Source organism: Drosophila simulans, chromosome X (genome assembly GCF_016746395.2).
Source record: "Drosophila simulans strain w501 chromosome X, Prin_Dsim_3.1, whole genome shotgun sequence".
Taxonomy (NCBI): Eukaryota; Metazoa; Arthropoda; class Insecta; order Diptera; family Drosophilidae; genus Drosophila; species Drosophila simulans.
In genome coordinates, this window is record NC_052525.2 from 11,693,767 (window position 1) to 11,720,369 (window position 26,603).

General features: G+C 38.7%; 1 protein-coding gene across 7 annotated transcripts in view; it reads left to right on the forward strand.

The window, feature by feature from the left end:
* The window catches only part of LOC6725770 (teneurin-a), a 198,599-nt gene that overhangs the window by 69,617 nt on the left and 102,379 nt on the right, over positions 1–26,603 (forward strand). For 4 of the 7 annotated variants that reach the window (XM_039297396.2, XM_039297394.2, XM_039297397.2 and 1 more), the window contains exon 3: positions 24,657–25,225. The exons of the other annotated variants lie outside the window; for them this stretch is intronic. In XM_039297396.2, the coding sequence (XP_039153330.1) occupies positions 25,080–25,225 (146 nt within the window). In that variant the 5' untranslated portion in view covers positions 24,657–25,079. The remainder of the gene's footprint in view (positions 1–24,656; positions 25,226–26,603) is intronic. 7 annotated transcript variants of the gene reach the window in all.

Consider the following 26,603-nt stretch of genomic DNA (forward strand, 5'->3'; position numbering starts at 1 on the left):
AATGCAAATGCAAACGAAAAGAGAAGAAGCGCGAGGATAGGGAAAGCGTGCAAAAACATGAAAAAACATTCTATACGTTATGGGGGAAAATATAGGAATAATAAATAACCAGTGTAATCACTGGACAACACTACACAATGAAAACATGCGATATGCAATTTAATATTTATGAAATCGATTTCACATTGTATTTCTAGAAACAACAGAAGTGCACTTTTCCTAGTTTATAATTGTTGACCAACTTTAACAGCTAAACAAATTAGAGATTGGGTTACATATTGTAACTAATATTTTTAAAGAAGTACTCTTAATGAAAAGCAATTCAATTTTACAAGGATAACTAAACAATGTTGTAAATGAAGTAAATGAGATTTTCTACAAATTTCCTATCTTTTCAGTCTATTGAATATAAAAGAAAAACAACTTAGTAGAAAAAATGTTAAAACTAAACAAATAATATTACAAATGTAAATATCTGAGATTTAAAAATTTTAAAAATTAGCAAGTGGAATAATTTTTAGCCTTCATTCCAAAATAATCAATTAATAATGCTTCAGATAAATAAAATCCAACGTAATATACATTGTTGACTAAAAGATACATAGTAGAATTAATAGCGTTAGTAAACTGCCACAGAATAAAAAATATTATTAAATACGACAGCAACTGTAAACCTAAATTAGCAAACAAATAACTATTAACTAACAGTAAACCCATATTTTGACAACTTGAAACACTTTGACATCCTTTAAACACATTTTGTGTAAAAGTGCCAGACTTTTTGATGGCGGAACTACTTGCGGCAAGAAAAAAAAAAAAAACAAGAAAACATTAGCCAAAGTGCCAACATAGTTAATAATTTATATTCATTAGTTCTTGTGCTTGGTGTTTAATGTTTTTTCTTCGGCTCGAAAATGTTGCTCAATTTGTGCGCCGGTTTGTTTATTTTCCACTGCCTTACAGTTTGACGTTTTTGGCGTTTTTATTTATTTATTTTTTTGCATTTGTTTAATGGACAAACGCAAATGGTTATTGCCGAGGCTCATGTGTATTTTTTTCCTATTTTTTCTACAACTCCGCCATGTGTTCTCAAAATGTATCTTAATATCTTTGTATCTTTGGCCATCGCTGGCATCCGCGATCTTCGCCGCTTGTGGCCATAAATCAATGCCGTCGGCAATCAGCGGATGGATTTATAGGCATATAGAGCCTATATACCCCGCCGATCTTGAGTACGAAGAATAGTTCCCTGGCAGCCCCTTATTTTACCCCCTTTTTTCTGCCATTTATATGGTGAAGTGAGTCGTGGTGTTTTGCAATTAAGCAAATTGTTGAAAGAGTCCGAAAACAATCGACTCAATCAGCTGAAGTTTTCTTAATATTTAGCTTAATTGAATGGCATATTTGTGGCCCATAAATTTAAAATTAGGAAGGAAAGGGTTAAAAAGGCTTGATTTTTGCTGCAATAAACAGTTCGTAATGTTTGAAGATAAGATACAAGTAGACAAATGAAAAACTGTTTACTTTTTGCATCAGGAATATGGAAAATTGTTGTGGAAAGAAATCAGTGAATGAAGTTTGAAGAATAGGTTGTTTTAATAGCATTCAAATGGATAAAAAAATGTTTTTACATATTGTACATTAGTTAGAAGAAGCTTCTCCAAAATTCTCGTAAGTTTTAAGATCGTACTTAACCAATTTGAAATATCAATTTCAATCGTGATCTTCTCGGGTTTCCCGAAAATGATACACAAATCCCTAGGAATTCCAACAGCTGTTTTATATTCTTTTTTTTTGTCTTGATGCGCCGTTGCCGCTTTTCTGGGGCAATAAAATCGGGAAAAGGTCGCTTATAGCTTATGCTATATAGGGTATATAACCTGCTTGAAAAGTGCAGAAATCCAAAATCCTGCTCTTTCACCCCCGCATCTTTATCAGTTCTTCTCTTTCTCTGCTCCTTTATCGTTTCGCAAATGTGCCGCACAGCTGTTGTCAGTTTAACGCCACGGAATGGAAAATGTATCTCATGGATGCAGCCAAGTATCTCGAGCTACCTGTGCCCGGATTAAACGCTGAGAAAGGGCTCCTTTAGAATTTGAAATTGTATCTGAGACACACCAGATGCATTTGTATCTCCAGATGAAAGAGAACACTCAATAAAGTGCCGCAGAATTGTTGTTACTCAGTTTTATATTCAATAAAGAAATTATACTTCTAGATATTTATGATAAATTAAAACGATGAAATCAAATAGTGTGCACATTATTATCACCCATAAAGACCATTTTTGCTTACTTAACTGTATAAATACTAATTTACCTGATATATCTCACCGTGCGAGCTGATTAAATGATTTACATTTTCTTGTAAATAATCCAATTGCATCTTATGTTGCCTTAAACTCTTTAGATGTAAGTGGCAGATAATTAAGGCGATTAACCTTCTGCATTAGTTACATCTACTCCCTGATTAAGCCATAGAAAATCGAGCGCACAAATTGATATTGTATTCAAAACACAAGTACAAGTATCTGCATCTCCAGCTGGCGACAGTATAATTTTACTCAAGTGCGCAAATTAGTGCAGCGAATATGTCAAATGTGTTGACTGACAGACAGACAGTACGCGGCATGAGTGTATGTACGGCCCTGTGTATCTGTTCGTTGCAAATTGTTATAGTTATGGATACAAGGGAACCGAAATAGCTGGATTTTGAGGGCTTGCTGCGGCGGCAGCCACTTGAGATGATTTATGATGCCAGTCAGCCCGATTCTCCGGCTCCTCGCACAAGTGCAGACAGCAAAAATAACAATCCAAAAAGGTTTTGCCATTGATAGCGGGCAGGCAGGCAGGCAGCCTCAGTCAGCAGCCTCTCGGATAAATTCAGAAACTGTGGAACTCGGGATCTCTGGAACCCAGAAAAACGGGCCCTAAGACCATGATGCTGCACAAAAACCCAAGGAAGAGGAAACACGGAGAAAAACACGGAAGGCGGGGAGGTTTCCTTTTTTTTTCGTATTTCATTTTACTTAGTTGAAGGTGTGAAGCACACCGGGCCAAAACCTTGAATTGAAAAATTCCCAAAACAAAAATATGCCTGCAAAAATATGTGCAAATTGCACTGCCCAAAAATAGGGTCATAAACTAAAGAAACTGTCAAAAGTCCTTATGCAATCGAATACGAGACTATAAAGCGGAACATTTTAATCAAATTTTAATCATAGAATGGAATCGTATTCTATATTTTAGTGGCAACTCCGTTGGTAAAAGTAATCATTACATAGTCTATAAATTCTATACTATTCACTAGGCAATCGAACTTCTCAATTGTTAGGTTAGCAATAAATTATTTATGTTTTTGTCTCAGTGTTTCTTGTATAAGTAAATCAAAAACAAAGCTGCCGAGGAGCTTGGCAACAATGACGCGGCTAAAAAAGCAGCAGATGTAGCCAACGAAAAGAAGGCTGTTTCGGTTCGGTTAGGTTTGGTTTGGCCAAGAAGGAGTAGAATCTTTGGTCCAGCGGCGTTGGCTGGTTTGGTCATTACCGTCATGCCTTGTCATAGACAACATCGTTTATTTTCCAAACACTCGAGGAGTGCTCCATCCTCTCGAGTCGCCTCCAAAACCGTTTTCACACCTCTCGCCCGAATGTTGTTGTTTTTTTTTTTATACATTTCTCTACATTTTTCTACATTTTTACCTGTGTGAATCAGCACAACTGGTTGGCTGCTTGCCTTGGAAATACGAAAGATGGAAAATACTTGAATGATTTCGCGTTGTTCTTGTTGATTTTGCATTTACACAACACTACAGGAACGTCTAAGGAGACGACGGAGAGAGCTGGATTTATTTTCCATAATTATTGGAAATTTATGCAGCAAGTTGCCAATGAGACAAACAAACCATAAATCCACACAAATCGCTTCCAAATGAATTGGAGCGTGTGGAAAATGGTAGGGCGTTGGTGTTGAATGGTGATAAAGGGTGCAATCGTAAATCGTAAATCTTCCGAAGACAGAGCAGCGACACCAAAATCGAAATTGCTTTTCCCGGAGACCAATTAAACGAAATTCTAGATCGAAATCGAATCAAAATGTAATCAAATCGAGTAATAATATCAGCTCGAGCTGTGAAGTGCAATTGAAAGTTTGGAAATTTGATAAGCCAGTGTGTATTTTGGATTGGCAAACGTAAAGAGTGACAGGCGATGAAGGATAAGGAGAATTTTACGTGGCGAACCTGTTGAGGAAAAAGGGCGAACAAGGAGCTAATTTGCCAGGCGTGTTTAGCATTTAAGCATTTCGAGTGCGAGTGGGGCAATGTCGGCGGTGTGGGAAAATGCTGGTGGAAAAGTGCCACTCGAGAAGTCAAGTGGCTGTGGCTGCTGTGTGTTTTTCGCCTGCATCTCAAGACGTTGCAGGCAAATCGCTGGCAGGAGCTCGCAGTAAAAACAAACCGAAGAGAAACGCAGGCGGCATAATTAAATTTCAAGTTTCACATTCCCAGCTCAGCATCCTGTCGCGAAAAATCTAGAGCCAAATAAATATATATGTACATACCTACATATATATATATTTGCAGCGGATTTAAAGGCTGACAAGGAAAAGCTTTTGCTGCACAAAATAGTGCGCGGAAAACTCATTAAATGACAGCGTTGCATTTGCCAGAGTTGCCAAACTTCCACTAATGCCACTACTTAACTAGGGCTGCCGCCGCCGCTCGACAAATTCCCTGTCCGCTCAGCTTTAAAAACGGGGCCAACTAATTGGATGGCCAAAGCAGGCTTAATTCAATTCCAGTTGCATATAGCTGGCTGAATTGACAGTCAGCACAGTACAACACTGGCTGGAAAAGTGCACTAGCTAAAAGAAATGGTATAGTGTCAAGATATCATTTCAAATAGTTTTGATAACTAATATTTGAAAATATATGTAACTTTACAATATTTGCGAAGAAGAAACATTACTTTGCCGCAAAATTGGCCGCCTAACAACACTGCCAGGGCTATGAAAACGCACTTGGTAGTATAAATCACCGGCGGAAAAAACGAAATCCAACAAAACGTTGCAATTATTTTGTTGAACTTTTCCAAGGAAATAATTCTCGTGCCCCTTAAATCATTTTCATTTGGTGGCTTGTGTTTTATGGCCCGTTGGTTTATTGTTTCTTAAAATGTATAAAAATAAATGAGCTAAATTGTTGCCTCCTTCTACGCTGAAGTGATTTGCCTTTCCCCCGGTGCCAGGAAAATAAAAAAAAAAAACGAAGAAGCTGAAACAAAAGATGCCAGGGCAAATTTTTCACATTTTATGGGCAATGTTTTTTCTTTTTTTTTTGTTAGGTTTGAAGCTCTGAGCGTGACTTTGGTTTTGATAATTTTTATTTTCCAACGTACACGCGTGTTTGTTTACGTATATACGTACATACATAAGTATACCATTGCATATTTATGACTGGAAATATATTATGCGTATAATTGTTGTTGCCTCGTCGCCAAGTTTTCGCTTTTGGTTTCCCTTTTGCACCTTTGCGTCGTTTTGTTGAATCAATTACAGGCAAAAAAAAAAAAAAAAAAACAGCGAAAGAAAAAAAAAACGAAGGGAAAATGTAAGGAAAAGCTGGGAAAGCAGGGGCAGAAAATAGAACGCAGGCAGACAGGCTGGCAAAAATGGCAAATTATGGCACCCCAGAGATGCGCGATAAAAGCCCATTTACTTAAACTGAATATTTATTATTCCTGTCGCTGCCACCTACTCCCCTAAAAATACATATATAAAACGTATATATATGTATGTATATACCCCTCTTTTAGACGTACTTTCTACCGACTTTTCGCCCATTTGCCATGCAAAACGTTTGACTTCTCTCCTTTTAGCCTTCTTCATATGCCGCGAGTTTTTCATTTCCTCCCAAAAACTTGGGGTGTCATAAAGTTTGGCCCCACCAAAGTTTGATTGAATTGTGTGCGGGGACTTGGATGGGAAAAATCTGCCGGAAAAAAGAGGATCCCCGAAATGAAGATGGGTTGAAATTGAGGCTGGCATTAGGTATTGAATGTTTATAAATCAAACACGCAGTCATGGCTTTTTATAAAGATTTCAGAAACGAATGCTAAAGTTTTATTCCTTTAAGATATATTCCTTCAGGAATTTCAGTTTGTTTTAAATATAAAGGTTTTTGTTTGGTTTCGAAAACATAAAACTGATTCAAAGCTGAAATGAAACCATTCAACGTAATAAAACATGGTAATTAATCCGTTAAATCATATCAAGAAACAAGCATTTATGAACACTTCAGATACTAATTCAAAAGGGAACAGTGTAAGAAAAGGTTAATATTATTTAATTAAAATAGTTGTTCTAACTTTGTAAGATATTCTTCTGCTCTTTCACCCATTTAATAGTGTTTGCCTTTTTCTTTTTGCCAAAGTAGTAATAATAGATTTAATTAATGCCGATTTTTTCTCGCTGTGTTGGGGGATCCCTACGCGGATCGGATTACCGAAACCTTTTGTGCGCGATCTTTTGATTAGAACCCGATTCCAGTTGTGTTGATGCCCGCAGCTGAATTCGCCAAGAATTCGATACTCTCTACGCATTAAACCCAATGAAATTCGAGTGCAGAAAGAAAGCACCGAAAAAAAGCCAACAAAGCCAAATAAATATAAAGAAATTAATGAAGTAAATGATAGCTGGCGAGGGCAAAGAAAATGCTCATATATTTATATATGTATTTATACGTATAAGCAAGGAGCAAGGAACCTAACCAAACCAAACCAAACCGAAGTGTTTCATAATTTTCGAATTCTAAGCGCCGCCGCCGTCGCCATCGAAAATTCCGATAAGCAGCCCCCAACGAGCAGACACAAAACCAAAAAAAAAAGATACAGTTCCCCAAAGTAAGAGGGAAAAATTAAATAATTTATGTTTTATGTGGCACAGGAAGCGTTGCCTTCTGGGGGTTGTTCCCAAATAAAATAAAATAAAATAGACAAGAGCGAGGAGCTCCGTTCGAGCACTCAAGTGATTTAGGAAGTGTTTGTCTGCGTTACGCTTGGTTAGTTGATAAAAATCAGTCGACGCTTTTGTATTCTTTTGGCGTGGTTCTTTCAAAACCCACCGCCCACCTCACCCATGGCGCGAACAGGGCGTGGCCAAAAAAAAAAAGGCGCAATGGAAGAGGGTTTTATGTATGGCCCTTGTCTGAGTCATGGTCGCCGCTTAATTGCATCGCCTAAATTGCATTTTAAGCTCTCCGCGTTTCGTTAATTTCTGCAACATTCGTGATGATTTATAATGGCCACGCCCACAACGCCCTCTTCTGAGTCATATACTAGCCAGAGCAATCGCCTTTTCAAGGTGCCTCAAAACTCGTATCTGTGAGATACAGATATCTCACGATTTTATCTGGCTTTACTCATTCTCCATCCTTTTAGCAGACTGCAAATAGTAACTAAATGTAATATGTTTTCATATATTTTAAAGCGTAGTGCTTATTTTACGTAAGATAAAACCTTACAATTCTTAGATTTAAGTTGCCTCTGAAAAGATCTGTTCAGATTGTATCTGTAAGTTCTCGTCTTCTCAGTTCGTGATTGCATTATTGCGTGCCAAATATGAATCAAAGACAGAACGTATCCACAAGATACTCTACTCTCGTCCACTTCCTGTGCGGTTTTCGGTGTGGAGCGCAGTTTAAAGTGCCATTAACCCACAATTGCACAAAAGCCAAGATATACACAATCTATGGTTCTTTACTTATTTTTTTCCCTAGTTTTCCTCGTTTCTTTTTTTCCACTTTTGGGTTCGGTTAATTGCAAGTTTGGCCCGCTGCTGCGTGTCAAAATATCATTTTGTGTGTTAGATACATTTACGGTTCGAGCTGTTCTTTTGGGATGGCCATTAATTGTCGTTGGCCTGTCATTTTGCGGTACGAATCTGTGGCTAAATATATGCCCCCCGCCTCTATCTACCTGAATCGCCCAGATTCGTTGATTATCCAGATACGGATGGGCTGTGACAACATTTTCAATAGTTTTTGTGCCTGGCTTTGGTTGGGCACCGGGGTGGATTATTTTCTATTTACACGATTTGCAGGGTTGAAAATCGCTCGTTGGCATCGCGACCAGCTGCCAGAAAAGACAGGATATATAGTTCTACACACACAAATGCACACAAGGATTCTGCAGGACACCTTTGTCGCGATAAATTTGAAATAATTTGATGCGTCTTGTTTTATTTGACAGCCAACAAATTCGTGGTGCCCAAGGGACTTCGGAATCAACCCGGTACCGCCAATGTAAACATTTCGGCCGGCAATTAAAAGGACCTTCCATTTCTTTTTCGTCCTGCTGTAGGGAAATTCAATTTGTAGATTAAAATGTACTCCCTCGTTTCAGTTTCTGTTCCTGTGTCTGTTTGTTTTGTTTTGTTTTCGGATATTTTCGCCGTAATAGCCACGTGGGTTAGTCCTTCGTGCTCGAGGAAAAATGTTCAATTAAAAACTAAACGAAATCGTAATTTGTATCGGTCAATATATATAGGGTTTTATTTGGGGAGGTGCAGGCAGGAATGAATTAAGGAATTAGCTGAGCATTAAAATGGAGGGTGGAATGTGGTGGGGGATTCCCCACAGGGCAGATTGATTAAAATTGATTGAGCGTCTATGCAAATCAAGTTGGGGATTATGTCGAGAAAATAGCATTGGAAAGCGGGTAAACAAAAGAAATAATGAACAAAAACCCTGGGACAAAGTAAACAAAAATATTTTTGGAAGATATAGTGTGTAGGCAATGAGTTGAATAAATTGAGCATGATAAAGGAATAGATCTTCATTTTAAAACGCTTAAGAATAATTAAAAGCTTAAGCGTTTTCAATAAAATCAGGCTAAAAATATTAAAGATACACTTTAAAATCTAAATTCTTGCCATCTATTTACGTATCAATCGACTGTGAAATTTGTTTTATGCTGAATAAATCATCAAGCGGCAAGACGGCATTAAGTGTTCTTTTATTGCCCAGAAAGATACTTTTGAACCCTTTGCGATTTGAACTTTTATATTGCTCTTCGCTTAACTTTCGCCCCATCCCCTTGGTTCTTTTAATATTTGCATTATAAGCACTTTAAACCATTTAAACTTGCACTGGCCTCCCTTTTGCGCCCTTGGATAATGCGCTAAAAAAAAGTTTACAAAAAAAAAAATCAAGTAAAATTCGAAAAGGGAAAAAATCGCATTACAAGAAAAAGTAAGGCAGAATGGAAAAAGGGTGAAAAATGCAATTTCCGCACAGACGCACACATTTTCCGGCCAACACAGTGCACATACATATATTGAAATATATATTTATATAAATACATATATATAGTATATTTATATAGAATGAGATAGAGGAAGCGAGCGCGCGAATGGGAAAACTCAATTTCCAAACTAAATTCAACTAAGAAAAAAATATGTATTGTGTGTGTGCGTGTGCAAGAAAAAAAATTGTGAAAATTGTATTTGGCAAACGCATTAAACTTTCATTTTTCTGTCAGGCCAAGGATAACACACACACACACAGACAAACACACACACACACAGTAGTGGCAAGGCGCCGCAAATGCAAAACCCAAAATACAGAAAAAAAATGGAGAAAAGTACGGGAAAATGAGGAAAATGCAGCCGGAGAAGATATTTGAAAATCAAAGCGAAAGTTCTCAGCTTTTGTCTGTCCGCAGGACTCATCCTTCCACGGCAAACTTTGCTTAGTTCCATCTAGCTATATATATATATATATATATATATATAACATATATATGTATATAGTAGCCCGATCTCCCTGTCGCTGCGCCGAAAAACTTTTGTCATGAATTGAGGCTGGGGAAATGTGCGAGAAAAACACATCAAAGCAATCAAAAAGTGACGCCAGAGCAATTGAAAACTTTTCGCATGAAAAAAAAAACAAATTCCAGCCGAAAAACAAAGAAAAAAAGGACAGAAATTACCAAAAAAAATAAAAAATAAAGAAAAAAACTAAAACAAAAAGCGGAAGAAGAGGAAGGAATAGAAAATGCAACGCATCAATGCATTTTCCGAGGGGCGAAATCAAAAGCTAAAGAGTCAATTGCCAAACCCAATTTCCCGCCCCCTTTTTCCGCCCAGTTAATGGCTTTGTTTGCCATGGCCATCAGCCAAGAAAAAAAAAAAATGGAAAAAGAAGCCGAGCGCCAGAGAAATGCAACTCAAATAATGAGCCACCGAATTTCGAATGTACATATATATAAATTCTTCTTAATGCTCCTATTTTTGGCCAACTTGTGCTCAACTTAAATAATTTGCGCATAAAATATAATTTAATGCTGATGCCCAGCTCCTTCCATCAGAACTTGTTTGCTTGCCAGAAATTGCGGGCTTTATGGCACCATAGCTTAGGCGAAAACGAGGTCAAATGCAATGCGGACGCGTGCCAATGCGAGAGTCTCAATTTGGCAGCCAACTGTAGCGGCTATATGAGATCCAACTGGTGTTGCATCCGGAGTAACCCCCCCATTTGGAAATCCAAGGAAAAGCCCAACGCCCACCACCCATCGCCCCAGAAAGCAAACCACCCACCCACACTCAACCCTCAGCAAGGAATGCATTTCGCCAGGCGATGAGATTTTGCCGCTGAACAATATTTCATAAAGCTGGAAAAACTTTTGAGCGCGAGCAAAATGCCTTGGCTGCAATAAATGCAGCTCACAGAATTTCCAAGGCGGTTGGTAACATTTCGAGAGCTGCTTCTACCGAGATTGATTCTGGCTAAATCCATAAGTTTAACTCCACCTTTTGTGCTAGCGTTTTAGCTACTCAATTTAATTAAATGGGATTTATTACAGCAATATATTAACTAGGCTATTAGCTAGATCATTGTGCTCCCCTATAACTCTCACCCTTATAAAGATGAGATCACTTCCATAACTTCCGCATGCTGTGGAATGTTTCGTTGAGGTTTTCGAAGTGAGTTATGTCCACTTGGTAACCCCTATTTCACTCACCATATCCCCCAATAGAGTCTAGACTACCTATCTAGTCATTGAAATGCAGAGAAAGAAAATGCTGGTGTGTTGTAAAATGAGCAAAAGATTTCATGGCGATTTAAAACACTATCAAATAAATGTGTAGATACAAATAAATATACAAGCACAGATATATTTCTATTTTATTTAATATCTAAGACACAACTGATACTTGTCGAAATTTCTCTCAGTTTGTGTCTGTTTTGTCATTTTGTGCACTCTAGATCACAGATATGTATCTGTATCTATTGCAGCCGTGTCTCGAGCTCTTGGGTTCAGCGCTTTGTTATTCCCGTATTTAAGTAGCAAATGATTAGCTTCAATTGGCTTCAATTGCATATGGGCTTAATGCCCAAATTGATACGTAGAATAGCGAAGAAATCTCCAAAGCTTCGCCTATCCTCTCAGCTCATTTCACCAGCAAGTTTGTAAGATTGTTTTGTTTGTTTCTCTTTCCTTTTTTTTTTTGTATTTTTTGCCTTTCTGAGGCCAGATAAAAAGCGAAACCCTACGCCCAATGTCTGTCTTATTTTCTATCTCAATCGTTTTGATGGGATAAGTAGTTGGGCGACAGAGGGTTAAAGGAAAGGGTATGCTGCTGCGGGGTTAAGCAGCTCACATCACGCACATTCATTTCAAGTAGCTTCACTTTCAGCAGTTTTTAAGAGAGAGCGTCTGAGCCGATTGAAGTGTCTGGCAAGTTAAATCATTTGGAAATTTGAGGGTTTTCTTGACTTGATTCACCATTTCGGCGAAAAATGAAATACCCCCTTTACCCAGCCAGCCCCCTTCTCAAGTTTTACCCAAGCATCTTCGGCTTTCTTAACTTGGCTTATACCGAATTTTAGTTGGGCTGAAACAAGAAGACACAAAAGTTTCGCCGACTGAAGTTTGACTTTTATTTTCGTAGCTCTCAGTTATTGGGTGTGCAAATATTTGCTTCATTATTGGCCAACTGACTTCCTTAATAATGAGTATATCCAACTCGAGTTAAAGTTTCTTTTTTCGAAATTTCCATTCAGTTATTTTAAACTAATTTCATTAACTTTCGTAGTTCTTTTCAATAGTATTTCAGTTATTAACCTTATCAGTTCATGATTATTTAGAAAGTTTCCCATCTGTTTGCTTGTGATTTTGAAGAAATTACCCATGATCTTAAAATGCCACAAATACGTGTAAGTCTTGCCACATTGTTGGCCCCAAAATCCATGCACAAATATTTGTAAAATGCCGTAATTGCTGACATTATTCAGTTTGTTTATTATTTCGCCCATATTTATCTTGTGCCGCCCCGCAGAATGCAGCCGCATTCCTACGTTAAATATTTTTAATGATTTGTTCAATTTAAGCGCATGTTTGTTTGTTTTTTGGGCACGGGGCATTCGGCAGTGCAACGGAGCATGTCCGTGACCTTTGTCGCGGCACCCACAAGATACAGGATACAATATACACAAGATACAGATACTTGCGAATGCGGCAAGGGCTGCAAATGAAAAGTTAAACGTTGCGTGCTGCGCCTGTTTATCTTACGGATGCGCCCTGGGATGCATCACTCACTCAACTCGAGCATAGCATTTAACTCATTCGTATAAAAGATACAAAAACCGCGAGTATCTGTAACTCTGCTGCACGCACATATACATATGCACATACATACATGCACAAACAAATGGGCGAGTTCTTCATGGGCTCTTCAGCTGCTTTCCTGAACCAACTTCTGCTCATTCATGGCGTTGCACTCGATTAAAAATGTTTCGTGTGTGCCCCGGCAGCCGCATTTCCCTCAGTTTTCCCCGCCCGCCGCATTTCCCTGCGATTTTCCTCAGCTCAGTTGTTGTCGCTTTTGTTGCAGGAAGTGCTCATCTTCATTTACTTTGTTGTCGCTGCCGTCTCTTGACGTTTTTCGGTTTTGCGGATGACACTGTTCGGTTGCTGTTCTGTGCACCAGATACACTGCAAAAAAAAAATCTACCAATGAATATGGAGTTGCACTAAAACTTTACAAAGATTTACATCTAAAAATGTTGTTATATGAAAATCTTATAATTATTTCTGCAATGCAACTTTAAATGCATTCATGCCTGGAATAACTTTGTTATGAAGTTGGAATTTTTCTTCGAGTGCACAGATTCGGTTTGAGATTATTGCCAATTTACAAGCCGCCTGTCTCTCTGGCTCACTTTTTGCCCATCTCCCTCTAACGCCCGGCACTCTGCTAATTAAATATCTATGAATGGCGGTCGTAGAACACTTGTGTGTGTTTGTTTGGTGTATTTGTATCTATGTATCTGCCGGATTGCCGGATTTGCCAAATGGCGGCATGCAGATGGAGTATAGAGTATTTTAGCATCTCCCCTTGCTCTGTGCGCCATCGTTTGTATTTTAATTTAGCATCTTCAAATTGCTACAGGAAATTGCTTTAATTTCCATTGAGTGTTTCTTCTTGTTGCCGAAAACCGAATTGCCCCTGTTTTCCGTCTGTTTCTCGTTCTGCGGTTGTTGCAAAGATTATCCCAACCGCACATCGAACTTTTCGGGGCAACTTTCCTTTAGTACGCACATATACATATATAAAATCCAGACAGACGCTTAAGCGCTTTTCATTAATTTATATCGCGGTGCAGTCAGCTTTTTGAGAACCGAAAAACCAAAAACTGAACCAAAAAACCCACAACAAACGAACCGCAAAAACACAAGACTTAACAAGATTTTTGCGTGCAGCGGCGCTTGGAAAACCGCGCGAAGAAAAGTTTTTCGCTAAAGACATCAATCAATGCGATTAGACAATCTTCATTAATCTGTGAAAGTGAAACTAGAACGCGACGCATTAAAATCCCATAGAAGAGCCAATTCGGTATGGGCACTTTTCACGTTTTCCACCGAGGGGTGGAAAATCACACACAAACACCCACACACACACACACACACACACCGACCCACACCCACTCGAGAAATCAAAGAGGAGACCAAACACTTGAGCTCATTTCCCAGGCGTTTTTTCTTTTTCATTTGTTTGTTGGTTATTCGCCGCTTTTGATCTTTCTTTTGTAGAATTGAGAGTCGAAAAGGAGGCGGCCGAAGAAGAAGCCCCGCGAAAAATCAAGGGAAAACCTAAGGAAAATACTGGGGGGAAAATACACATCGATTGATTGGTCAGCCTGGGTAAAACTGCGAATGTGTAAGATGGCTGGGCGGAGCAATTGAAGTGCGAAACCCGAAAGAGGCAGCCAAATGGAGCGAAAATGCAAAGGAAAACCAAATGCCAAAGTTTTCCCGAAATTTCCCCATGTTTATGCGTGCGATTTTAAGGCGAAATGGCAAAGAAAACTATCCAATAAGTATAGTTTTTCCTTTTAAAATATTTAAACAGTAGTTTTAAGGAGTTTTCGATTAACATTTTACAATTCATTTACCACTTTGCTAATCTTAGCTGTATTAACGCATAAACATCGTTTTGGCCTATCGAACGCTTTTCGGCCATTTTGCTATTTTTATTTAATTTCTTCTGGTTTCATTTCGATGCCAAAGGAACAGAGCGTCGCTGCTACAGATACAGATACATTTTAACGGCCAAGCGTGAATTGCTCCCCTGGGAATGGCGTTCCATTGGATACACTTCGATTTGGTAGATTTGACAATGCGCAAAGTGTCTGTATCTGTAGCTGTATCCATGCTGTGTGTGTGTGTGCGCCTGTGTACAAATGTATCTTGCAGATTCTGGGCATTTCATTTCATTTCATTTGAATTTAGTAGTCCGTAGTTGGCTGACTAATGATGAAAGTGTGACCCAAGTTTTGGGGCCATTTGCAGGATTCCAGCGTCTTTTTGGGCTGCGACGGCAATTTATTACAAATAATATATCATCCCATTCCTCCCGCCAGCATTTTATCCAATCATCCAGCGGCTGTTTGCCGTTTGTCCAAGTTTTTCGGTTTGGCATATTTGTCAGTGTGGCATTACTAATTGGTGATTACGAGCGGAAGTCGACAAAATATTTTATGCTCTTATTTCTATTTTGTAAACATTTTTGTGTTGTCGACTTGGGACTGAGGTCGTAAAAAAAATACGGCAACAACCAAAAAAAAGTAAATAAAAACCACGACGAGCGAACGGCGGAAATTCAAGTGGCTAAAATTAAATCGAAAGCGCTGGGTTAAGATCTGCTGTATCTTCATCTGGCATATCGTTATATATGCGCATCCATGTGGCGTGTATCTGCATATGTATCTGTATCGGTATCTGTATCTGTAGCCGATGTGGCTGCTTTTCATCAATGGACTTGGAATATCTGGCCGTGTGCCAATTATTGTTGCACGTTTGTCTCCCGGTTGTCAAGAAGTTGTGAGTTCTTCGGGCCAACTGGGCTGCATTTTTGCCTCTCGTTTTGCATGCGTGTCTTGCGCAAAAATGTTCATTCATTGCAAATGCAAATGGCAAGAGAGAGAGGGAACAAAATAAATAAGCCCAAAGGCAGCTAATGAAAATGGAAATCAACTTGCCAAATACACGAAAGAAAGTGCTCTTCATATAAAACGGGGCGGAGGGAAAAGTGAGGAAAAGTGCATTGGCCGCCTAACTGCAGTCCGCAGCCGAAGATGCCAATCAACACCCTAGTTGCACCTCTTCACCTGCCCCGCCCAGCATCTGCTCATTTGTCAGATACTTTCTCATTTGTCAGATACTTTTTTCTCTGATTCTCCTTTGGCTTGAGGTGTAAATGATTTCTGGGGCGGAAAGTCACTTAACACCCACCACAATCTTGAGAACTTATATCACCTTCTTTCTACTTCTCAAAAACCTAGATGGTTTTAAAATATTTAGTATATATATTGCGTTCGTGCTTCTTACAATTACGGCATTTAAGTGCTCTCTCTGGTCATTATAAAATGCCACATTAAAAATATTAACATCAAGTGCCAGTATAAATGTATTTAGGTATTTGCTAATTGCATCTTCTAGAGCATTACTAATTTCGGCCACAAAACATGTTGCATCTGTGTAATTAATTCCAAGAAAATCTCAGCCCAAGTAGCTACACTCCTTTCGCCCCCTTTTCATATTTCACTTAGTCACTTTTTTGTGTACATTTCTTGATGTTTTTTTGTTTTTTTTTGTTCGCCGGCAACTGTTGTTTTATTTACCATACTCATTTTATGGGCTGCATCTTTGGTTTTTCATCGTTTTCCTTTCGTTTTTGCCCCCGTCGTCTTTGTTTTTGTTGGCTTTTAATAGTCGCCCGGCGAAAAGGAAAACTGAGAATGGGAATGTTGGCCTGTGTCTGTGATAATTATTATGGCGCTCTTGACGCCTTTATTGGGTGTAAAACGTTTCGCAGGCGGTCGCCGCGGATGGATACAGCGATATAAAGATACAGATACTTTTAAGACCCGCGGATTGCATCTCATTTCGAATGCAAAACGATCGACGGCGATAAGCCGATCAACATCTTTAAGCCAGTTACAAGGCTTTCAAGTTGGGAATCGCCTCGTTCGGATCGGATCGGATCGGATCTCGGGGATCCCAAAGATATATTCCCCCTTTATAGCTGTTGTTGCACCGTTAACGATCCATGTGTGGGGTCGATTTTTCCTCGTTTTTTTTTTTTTTTTGAAAATGGCTTGTTAAAATGCAACAATGTTGCGGGGTTTACTGATGCGGAACTTTCCTTAGACCCAGACATCGAATTCATCCAATTTCTGTGCTTGCCGAAGCGACAAATAAATGCTACAGTCTTTTACTGATTTGTGAATTTACACAGTGACAAAAAAGGGTTAAGTCTTTCCAAATAAATATTTATGAAAGAAAGATGCTTCAAATTAAGTACAGATGGTGCTTGTATATTCATAAGATACTCACTTTATCAGAAGTACCTAACATTTTTTGCCTGTGTAGCAGGCCTGAGTGGGTGGAGATCGAAAATTGGGTGGAAGGGGTGGGAGAACAGCAGACAACAATAAAAAGGGTTTAGCTGATCATCATCATCACTCGGGGCTTGGTCTCTTGCGTTTTGGGTGTCTTTCGTGTGGGCAGATCGCCGCGATTCGATTCGAATCGTATCGGATCGTCAGATGCATCCCAAGGTTTCTTTTCGTCTGGGTTTTGTATTTTCCTAACAAGCTGTCAGTCAGTCAGCCCTTTAGACGGGAAATGTAACGTGGCGATGGTGATGGTGGTGGTGGGGGAAAAAGTGTCAGCCGAAGAGGAAGTGGAAATTAGCTCGAAATCGATGGGAATCATTGATAGATGCGATGAGTTACACAATCAACTGGCCAAGTGTTGGCAAATGGCTGTGGATAACTTCGTTGCTGAAGAGATCTGAATTGTGGGAATGGTATTTTACATGTCCATCCATTCGGTTGTTTGGATTCATTAAATGTTAATTGCAATGTTTGTAAATAAAATCAAATGTGATTTCAAATCGAGGAATAAATAAGCCATAAATGCATATTTAGATGGGATTAGTAATTAGCGATTTGTCTAATTTGTTAAATGCATGCATACATAAAATGTATATTTGTGCACATTGTAAACAAAATCAAATAGGCATATTATCTAATATGATTTTGCGTTGCCATAAATGCATATTAGCGTGCGATTAATACAATAGGATGATTTTATCTTTAAGCTGGACAATCATTACTTTGTATTTACTTTGAGATAGCAAGCTAAATTAAATTTCTCTGTGACTTTGGTTTATTTTCCCTTTCCTCGTTTGTTTTTTTTTTCTTTTTGTTAATCCATAAAGGCAAACGACAGAAATTGTCCTACAACATTTTTCACTTATCCCCCCATACATTTTCCTAGCGCCCCCTTTCCGCGGGAGGAAAAACCCACCTCTTGAGTTTCGGCGCTTTGCTTTGTTAGCTTAACTTTATTCTCTTTATTTTCCTATTTTTTTTTTGCTTCTCTGTTAATGTGCGAGATGCAGATACAGATACAAATGGGTGACCATGTGTGTGTGTTTTTGGTTTTATGAGCGCATATCGCGGGCTAAGCTGCACTTGAATAAATCGGGTGTTTTTTTTGGAAACTTTCCATATATATATTATAAAATTCAAATTTAAATATAGCATAAATATACTTAAAAATATTTAATTAAAAATAAATATTCTGCAGAGCACATATAGTTTCATTTGAGAACGAAACAAAATTTTTATAAAAACGATTGAGAACGCTGCTCGTTTTTTCCCGTGTGCTAAGATAATAATCAAAGACACGACAAAATTCAGTTCAGTTCGAGTTGAGTTGGGATCCACTTCGAGTTCAGTTTCGGTTTCAGTTCATAGGCCGTTGTAATTCCCCAGAAGCGCCCCATATATATCTGTGCCCACATATATATTCGTATCTGTATCTGTATCTGCAGCTGAGGCTGTAAATGTATCTGCGTGTCTTGTGTTGTGTGCATAAGATATTAGCATTCTGTGCGTTAATGCTTTCATCTTACTGATACATTCTGCTTTTTTCGTCTGCTGCTGGCTTTTTGCCTGCGAGTTTATTTCATTTTCAGTTTCATTAAATAACAAATTGCTCTTTTGTTGTGTGTGCATGTGTGTATCTGCGTCTTTGTATTGTGAGCTTAACTTTTTTATGATGTCTATGCAGGCTGGCTTATGTGTGTGCACTTTACTTTTTTCCTTAGCTTTTCTTATAATAAAAGCAGTAGCAGTAGAGTACGAGTACAAAAAGGAAATTCAAGGGAAGGTTAAGGAGACGCGACTGAGAAAAAAAATAAGTTTATTTGTGTCGCCTTTCTATTTTATGCTTTCAATAAATATTAACATTTTCTGGAAAAAGCAGGGCAGTAACCTTCCCCGCATTTTACTTAAAAAACTTTCGACTTTTCCTTTGTCTTCCCGTGGCTTTTGTTATATTTAGTTTACTTGACGCACATTTTTCATGTTTATAAAATGTCTTCAAAGATTTTAATCTCATTGAATTGGTAGGAGCGGAGGCTAAAAGCCCCAGGAGGTGGATGCCTCTGTTTTGGCCATGATAACTTATCAACGAAGTCTAAGAACCTGGCTTCTGACATGCCAAGAAAAACAAAAAACACCGTGACTTGAGTGCGTGTGTGTGTGTGAGCTAAGCAAAAGTTCTTTTCATTTGCAAGGGAAAATATGCGGAAAATCTCCATGTAGAGCTCATAATCAAGAGCGCATACCTGAAAATCTCAAAACAAAGTCCCAAGAACATATAACTTCTTATAAAGTGTGTTATTGATAACTTTAATAAATAGCTACAAATTTCCGAGCAAATTCGAAGTATTAGATTTTGAGATTCTAAATACGAAATGTGGCTCATTCTTGGGGTCATAAAACCATAAGAATCTCTTGAAGATTTCGAGAAAGGGGAAGTCCATCGGCAGATGTGTCTCAGTTGTTTTGAACAATATTTTCCTTAATTATGTAGGTGTGAACACTCGCCCTGTGACATGATCATCACCAAAACAAAAAAAAAAACAAGAGCAGAAGAACCCAGGCCATAAATTTAAAAGCAATAAAACTTTCAAGACAAATAAATGCGGCTTGCCTCATGCAATTGTTGTTGCGACACCAACATAAATCTCGAGGCACGCAAAATATTTAAACAAAAAAGAAAAGGGGGGAATTCATTACTTCAGCGAGACGCGTGCGTGCGGTTTCTCGATCTGCTGGATATATGTACATATATGTATACATACCATACATCCCCAGACCTTGAAATGCACAGTGCACATTGTATGTATACGTACATATATATATTTACGTATGACAGGGGCGTTAATTTATGTGTGACTTGAAAAGGGGGGATACCGACTTGCTGGACGATCATGTGCGTCATTGCCATCGAGGATTGCGCCGATCTGATTGCGTGCTGCATCTGGAATCCCTTACTTTTTGCCAATAAAATTATCCAGGCGGATCAGCATTTATGGCCACCATAATCAGCTTGAATGGCCAGTGTGATTCTGGTTCATAAGTTCATAATTCAGTTGTGACTTTATGGCACATTGAAGCACTCATCTTTTTTTTGTCTATCTCACTCCACAAACAACGCCGAAAAAAAAAAACGAAAAAACGATCGAACAGATTGCTCCCAATTCCATAAAACGAAACGATCGTGACAAGAGCTTTCGCTGCAAGTCCCATGATTATTTTGAGTGATCTTCTTGGAAAAAGATGCTTGAACCCGCTGGATTTTCTTCGCTGGGGGAAATCTTCAGCTGGAAAAATGCCAGCTGTTTGATGCATCATGATCCATGATCTTCTGTGACACTCGCCACCAATGGCTTTTGGCCAATTAGCTTTGGCCCCAAATCGAATGCCCCAAGTGGGGAATCATCCTTTCCATAAACAGTGAAAAAAATAGATAACAACTTTTAAATATAATTTTTTTAAATGCTTGAAATTAAAATAATTCTTAGAGTTAATACGAACTATATGCAATCTTCTTCATTATACAATTTAGTATTTAAACTTAATTATTTCTCTATTGCAATTGCTAATTTCTTTTATTGAATATTTTTGAAAAGAATATTAATTTGAGAGCTGTTAATTCAAAAACTACAGCTAGTAAACTTTATCAAGTTCAGTGTGCCTTAATTATTCGAAACTGTGGTGTTTGCTTGTTTATCTGGGCAAACATAAAACAGAAAATGAAAAACCAAATAAACGCTAATTGGAAAAGCATATTTTATATGGACTGTGGCTTTTCGTTTTTCCCTCCGATTTTCTCGGGACTCCCGCCCGCGTTTCCCCGCCACAAGATCCCCCCGTTGTTCATGTGGCACGCACTTCCCACTCATAAAAACTGGAAACATTTTTGGAGAATAACATATATGTGTGTTTTTGTTTGCCCCGGCGACCATAAAAATGTTGTTGGGCAACCCTTTGGTTTTGGTTGAAGATCTTCGGGATTTCAGAATTTCTGGAGTGAGCGAGTGAAATGACATGCCGTGTTGGCCATCATGATTACTTTTGACATTTGTGGCAAATGTTCAAGAGAGTCGGGGCATACATACTTTTCTCACCCTCTGCTACTATTTATAAACAATCAAAAATTGTTGACACAAGTTCGGGGAATGGGCAAAGAGATTGGCTTAGACGCCATTTAATTGTTTTATGTTTGTGGCGTTCGTAGGGAAATAAAATCAATTTTAATTACATTTACTCGCTGACATTTTGATGCCTGACAGGCGGCGAAAAAAGAATAAAGGGGGCGGCAAGAAAGGGGGGCACAACAAACCAAGGCCCTCTTCTGGTTTTTCTGATGAAAACCAGTTCTGCCCAATCCTCAATCCCCAATCCCCAATCCCCAATGCTCAATGGTCCGTTTCGGTCGCAGTTGAAGTCCAAGTCGGAGGCTCAGTCCCAGTTTAAGTCCCAGTTCCAGCTCTGCTTTTGGTTTCCTCTTATTTTCCTATATAGATTTTTTTCCAACGTTCCTCTTGGTTTATTTTTTGTTTTCTTATAAGCTAAGCTGCATCCTAACGAAAACCTGGAAACTTGTCGTTGGTTTTTTTTTGTTTTTGCTGTTCGACAGAGCAACTTGCTGCGAACTCGTTTGGTAGCATTTTGGGTGGGCGAAAGGGGCAGGGTCTCGAATGCGCAGGCGGAGGGGCGTCGACATGATTTGCACTACAAAACAACAAAATGTTTAAGGAGCAGTCGCTCCTCTCTAAATGCACTGCAAGAAAAGGGGGAGTGTTGTCTGTGGAAAAAGGTGCAAAAAATATACCCTTCTTCCTTCTTTAATATGTTATCATATGCTTGAGTTGGGTTTCTATGGTCACTGTTTTGATTGCCCATAGAGTTGTCTACCCCATATTTTTTTTTTTCAGTGCAAGTACCTCCCTGCCACCGCCCCCTTTTCGTTGCTGCCTCTTTTTCGCGCTGCATTTTTCGCGTAGGCCGCGTGGAGAGTGCAGCGAACTTGGTAGCCAAGCTGGAGATTAATGCGCTGCCAGACAAACTCAGCTGGAATATTTCTGGGCAGCTGAACGCCGAACGTTGGAAAACTGAAAGCTGAAAGCTAAAAACGGGGAGCGGTATTCGTGCCTTTGGCCAGTAAATCTTTAGCTGCTTTTCGGACTCGGCCAAACCAACTAGTAGATTTCATATCAGCACAATGCGTTTTGGACCAGAAGATATTTGTCCGGGGATTTCCGAGAAGCCATATATGTATGCATGGAGCACAGGGCCACGGGGATCAATCATAGGAATGCTAGAGATTTTCCAGAAAAACAAACAGAAATTTCCCAGTGTCTGCAAGATGCGATTTGGATGATAGGAAGCGGAAATTGTTAATCCTTGACCGAAAATATGGTCGTAAAATAAAGGCATTATCAAGTGTTTGTAATTAACAAAAACGATAATAAAACAATATATTTCCTGGCTGGATTAATATTAACTATATCAGGAATCCCCTTTTCTCTTTTTTCGAGGCATATATTAATTTGAGGAATTAAAACAATTTGATTGCCAAAATACCAAAAATTTTTGTATTTCATGTCGTGGTGACAACATACTTTTCACCCTTCTCAAAATTCGTTCATATTTCTTATTTTTTTGTTCGCTTTTCGAACAACAATTATGCGATTACAAGCCATTCTTGTTTGTTGTTTTTTTTTAATGTTTTTTTTTTTTTTTTGACGTATCTGATACGTGTTGCTGAAATATTTGAGCAACAGCAATGGATATGCCAGTTCTTTGTTGGGTTATTATTTCTCTTGTTTGCTCGTGTTGTTTTTGTTCGCTGTTTTCATAATGAACGTGAAATTATTTTCGTTTATGATTGAAAGTATTTCATTAGCCACCGCTGTGAGAAAAGATACGGATGGTGTATCTGTATCTATTGAGGCATTCGATTCGCTGGCGTGGAATGAATGTGCTAGTTCATTGCGTTGTGCTAATTAATGCTTCCCAAAATCAGTCAGTGTTTCGATGTTTGATTAATGAGAAATTTGCCAGGATAGCGGAAGATACGATACATCTGTGTCTATATGGCAATGCAAAATGCAGCAAGGAATTGACCATTTTGCGGTCGAGACGCTGTTACTGCAACTGCACTTGCAACCGCAGCTGTGTAGTCAGTGGCTTAGAAAGGGGATTTCGTTTTGTTAAATGGATAATTTACTTAACTTCAAGTTAAATAAATGCTGCATTTGCACATTAAAATTAATATATTTGTTTGATTTTTTTTTATAAAAAAAACCAAGTTTTCTTCACTGATTATAAATAAATAGAAATCATTTTCAGAACCCCTTCGCCATTGATAAAATCCGTTCTACGCCACTGCCTTGTTTTCCGTATTTTGCATCTGCATCGATGCACTTGCATCTCTGCGGTTCATTTGAGGTGTCTGCTGTCTGCCGTTGAAGAGCCTTTAGTCTTACTACCTCCTCTGTCTCCAGGTTGCCCTTTCCCTTGGTTTGGCAGCTTTTGATTGATTTTGATTCACTTCGTGCCCGGCTGGGTGTTATTCAATTTTTGTGCCATATCATAAATTTAATTTGAGATGAAAATCCCAAAGATATGCCGCATTATCCCAAGCCCGTTCTGCTGCCGTGCTGGTCCATTGTATCCCACAGATACAGATACAGATACATATACAGGTTGAGATACGAAAACGTTTCGATCGGCCTGGCCACAATAACGGATTACATTTGAAATTGTTTGGCATCGGCGCCCGCTCCACAATCCCCAATCCCCAATCGAAAATCCAAAAGCCCCACACAGCTCCAAGTGTTTTTCCAATATTACACGATGACTTTGAATATTTTGTCTGGGCACATCATGGGTGGGATTTTGTGATTAGAGCCATACAGCAGTGTAGCACCAGTGCCACTACTAGTACCAGCAGTCCAATCGGATAAAGAGGGCGGCAAGTGTAACAAATATGCTGGCCATTGGCAGTCAGTCGGACATGGGACTACAAACTGCCAGATACCAAAATGGAATCCACACTTATTCTGATTGTTTGCCCAGCCAGCCGCTCTCCACTTTATTCGCCCCTCGATTTTTCCATTTTGGCCGAAGGAAAACCAGTTTTGGGATATTTGAAAATGCTGAAACGGAGCCAAGAATGATTTTTGGTTAGAACTCGGGAATGAAATCGATAGATAGATAGATAGATAGATATATAGATTGCGAAACGGGTGGGATGGTAACAGATACAGATTAGGCAAATGCAATCGTTGTTACCAGGGGAAAAACAATTAACATTTGCTAAGCGGTATTAAGAGTGTTTTGCCAGCCGCTGGCAAATGTGGGAAATTAGGGAAAATGTTGCAATTTTTGCTTTTAATTACACGCTTGATTAAGTGTTTACTTAAATTGCGAATGAAAAGGTCGATTTACATGTTTAGCAAATCCGCATTAATTCGACTTTAATTATAAACAATAGAATAAATAATTACCAGCAAATATTAGATAAGATGCAATGCGAAAAATAACAAAATGCACTTTGATAAATGCAAATAATTATATAAAATACTAAACATTTCAAAAGTGGTTAACAAAACTTGATAAAAGAGAAATACAAAATGGATTTAGTAAAGCGTAACGAAAGGTCACAAGGTTGTTGTCTTTAAGACAACCCCACTCAATTACTCACCCATATATTTTCTATTCCCATTCAGATCGAAAATAACCAATTGGCAGCCATGAAAAAGATTTAAAAACACTTTAAGGATACAGATAACCGGCGATCCAGAGCGATTGGAAATCCGATAGATAGGGATTTCGACGCAGAGATTTTCATTGAATCACAGGGAATATATATCCATACGCGGGTGGCAATGCCACCGAGGCCCCTGTGGGCCCCTCCTGCCCCTGCCCATGCATCGAACGGGGTGCAGACGACTCGCGATCGCCGCTGAAGGGTTAAATCCTGCGCTTGCCATTAACAATAATAATAGTTGTAACAATTAATAAACGACAAGAGCGGAACGCAACGTCGCGAAAACGAAATAAAAACGCATAATTAAATAATAAATAATCGACATAAATCGTTAAGCAAAGTGCACTCTCGCACTCTCGGTACAGTGAACACCAGACACAAAATGACTATGAAATCGATGAAGTACTCCGATTGTGATACCATCATGGATGGCTACAATCCGGTGCCGCCGCCCCTGCCCCGCCGAGTGCCCCCCGTGCGAAATATCTACGCTGAGCCCTTTGCCCACGAGCCGAACCATTCCAGCAGGTAAATAATGCACTCGATGCACTTGAAAAAAAATATAGTTCAAATGCAATTTAAGATTCTCTGCAACTTATGTAGTGTATTGCAAAGCTAAGTCAAAGAAAAATTAAAAGTGAAATAAAAGACATTAGTTCACTCTATATAATATAGATATTTAAAATCACCCTATTAAAACATAAAATATTTATATTCATTCATAAAATAGCTTCTTTTGTTTAAGACAAACTGGATTAAGTTTAAAAAGATTTATTAAATTAAATCCATAAGCAAAATTGCATATAATTTGTAGATTTAAACTAAACTAAACTTTGAAAAATACCAAATACTTAAATATTCGACTTAATTTTCTGCAAGTGCATTCACCTGCACACCTGTGCAAATAATTGTAATTAAGTCGAGTGTCATCGCGAATTTACAACGCCATCAAAATGCCGGGAACAAAGGCAAAATGGCGATTATGCACAGGTCAACTCGGGTCAACCGTATCGCATTGCTGTCTGAGTTGCGTTGCCGTGATATCATTACCGAAATATTGCCACAGATTTAAGACTTAATTAACAATCGAGTCCTCGAGTCTTGTGGTACCCGCCGTTGCATTGAAATGCATATAATAATTAGAAAATACAAGCAATCCTGGGCAAATGCCAGCCATTTGAAACGCAATGTGAGTCGCCAGCATAAACGTTAGCTCAAAGGGCAAAGTGCTTTAAGCCCTAATTAAACGGAAATTTCAATAGGAAAATATAACTTGCAGAAGTGCCGAGTTAAGTGCTTTGTAACATAATTAAACAGTTTACATTTCGAGTGTTTTCAAGCACAACAACAAGTCATTTGAATAATGGCATGGGGTTCAAGTGTTTTGTGCCTTAGAAAAATGCAATGATTTAATACAGAAATAAACAAGAATTGTGCTAAATATTGCACCTAATAATGCCTAAAATAAATCGGAGCATGTGGAAATAACACTTTGAACCAGAAAGCATTTAAACCCATTGAGTTTTATCAAAAAGAAAACAGTTCCTTTATTGCCGTGTCACCCGAAGGTGTTGCTTTGTTTTCATTTCATTTTTTCATTTTTTTATTATTATTATTTTTTTTTTTTTGAGACTCCATTCGTCGGCGCAATCATCTCCAATTCAAACGCAAGAAACTGGAACACAATTGCAATAAACGCACGCCTCGATGAGTAGCTCCTATATTTTGTACCCATCCATATATCCTTTTTTCGGTCCGTTTTACCCGCACACACACATACACACACTCACATGCCACAGAGTTGCATATTGAAAAAAGGATAAAATATATCTGTGTGTGTATGCAGATGGAGGCGAGGAGAGCGGATGATAAAGAAATGTCCCATATAGAGCGGCGTGAGTCGAGT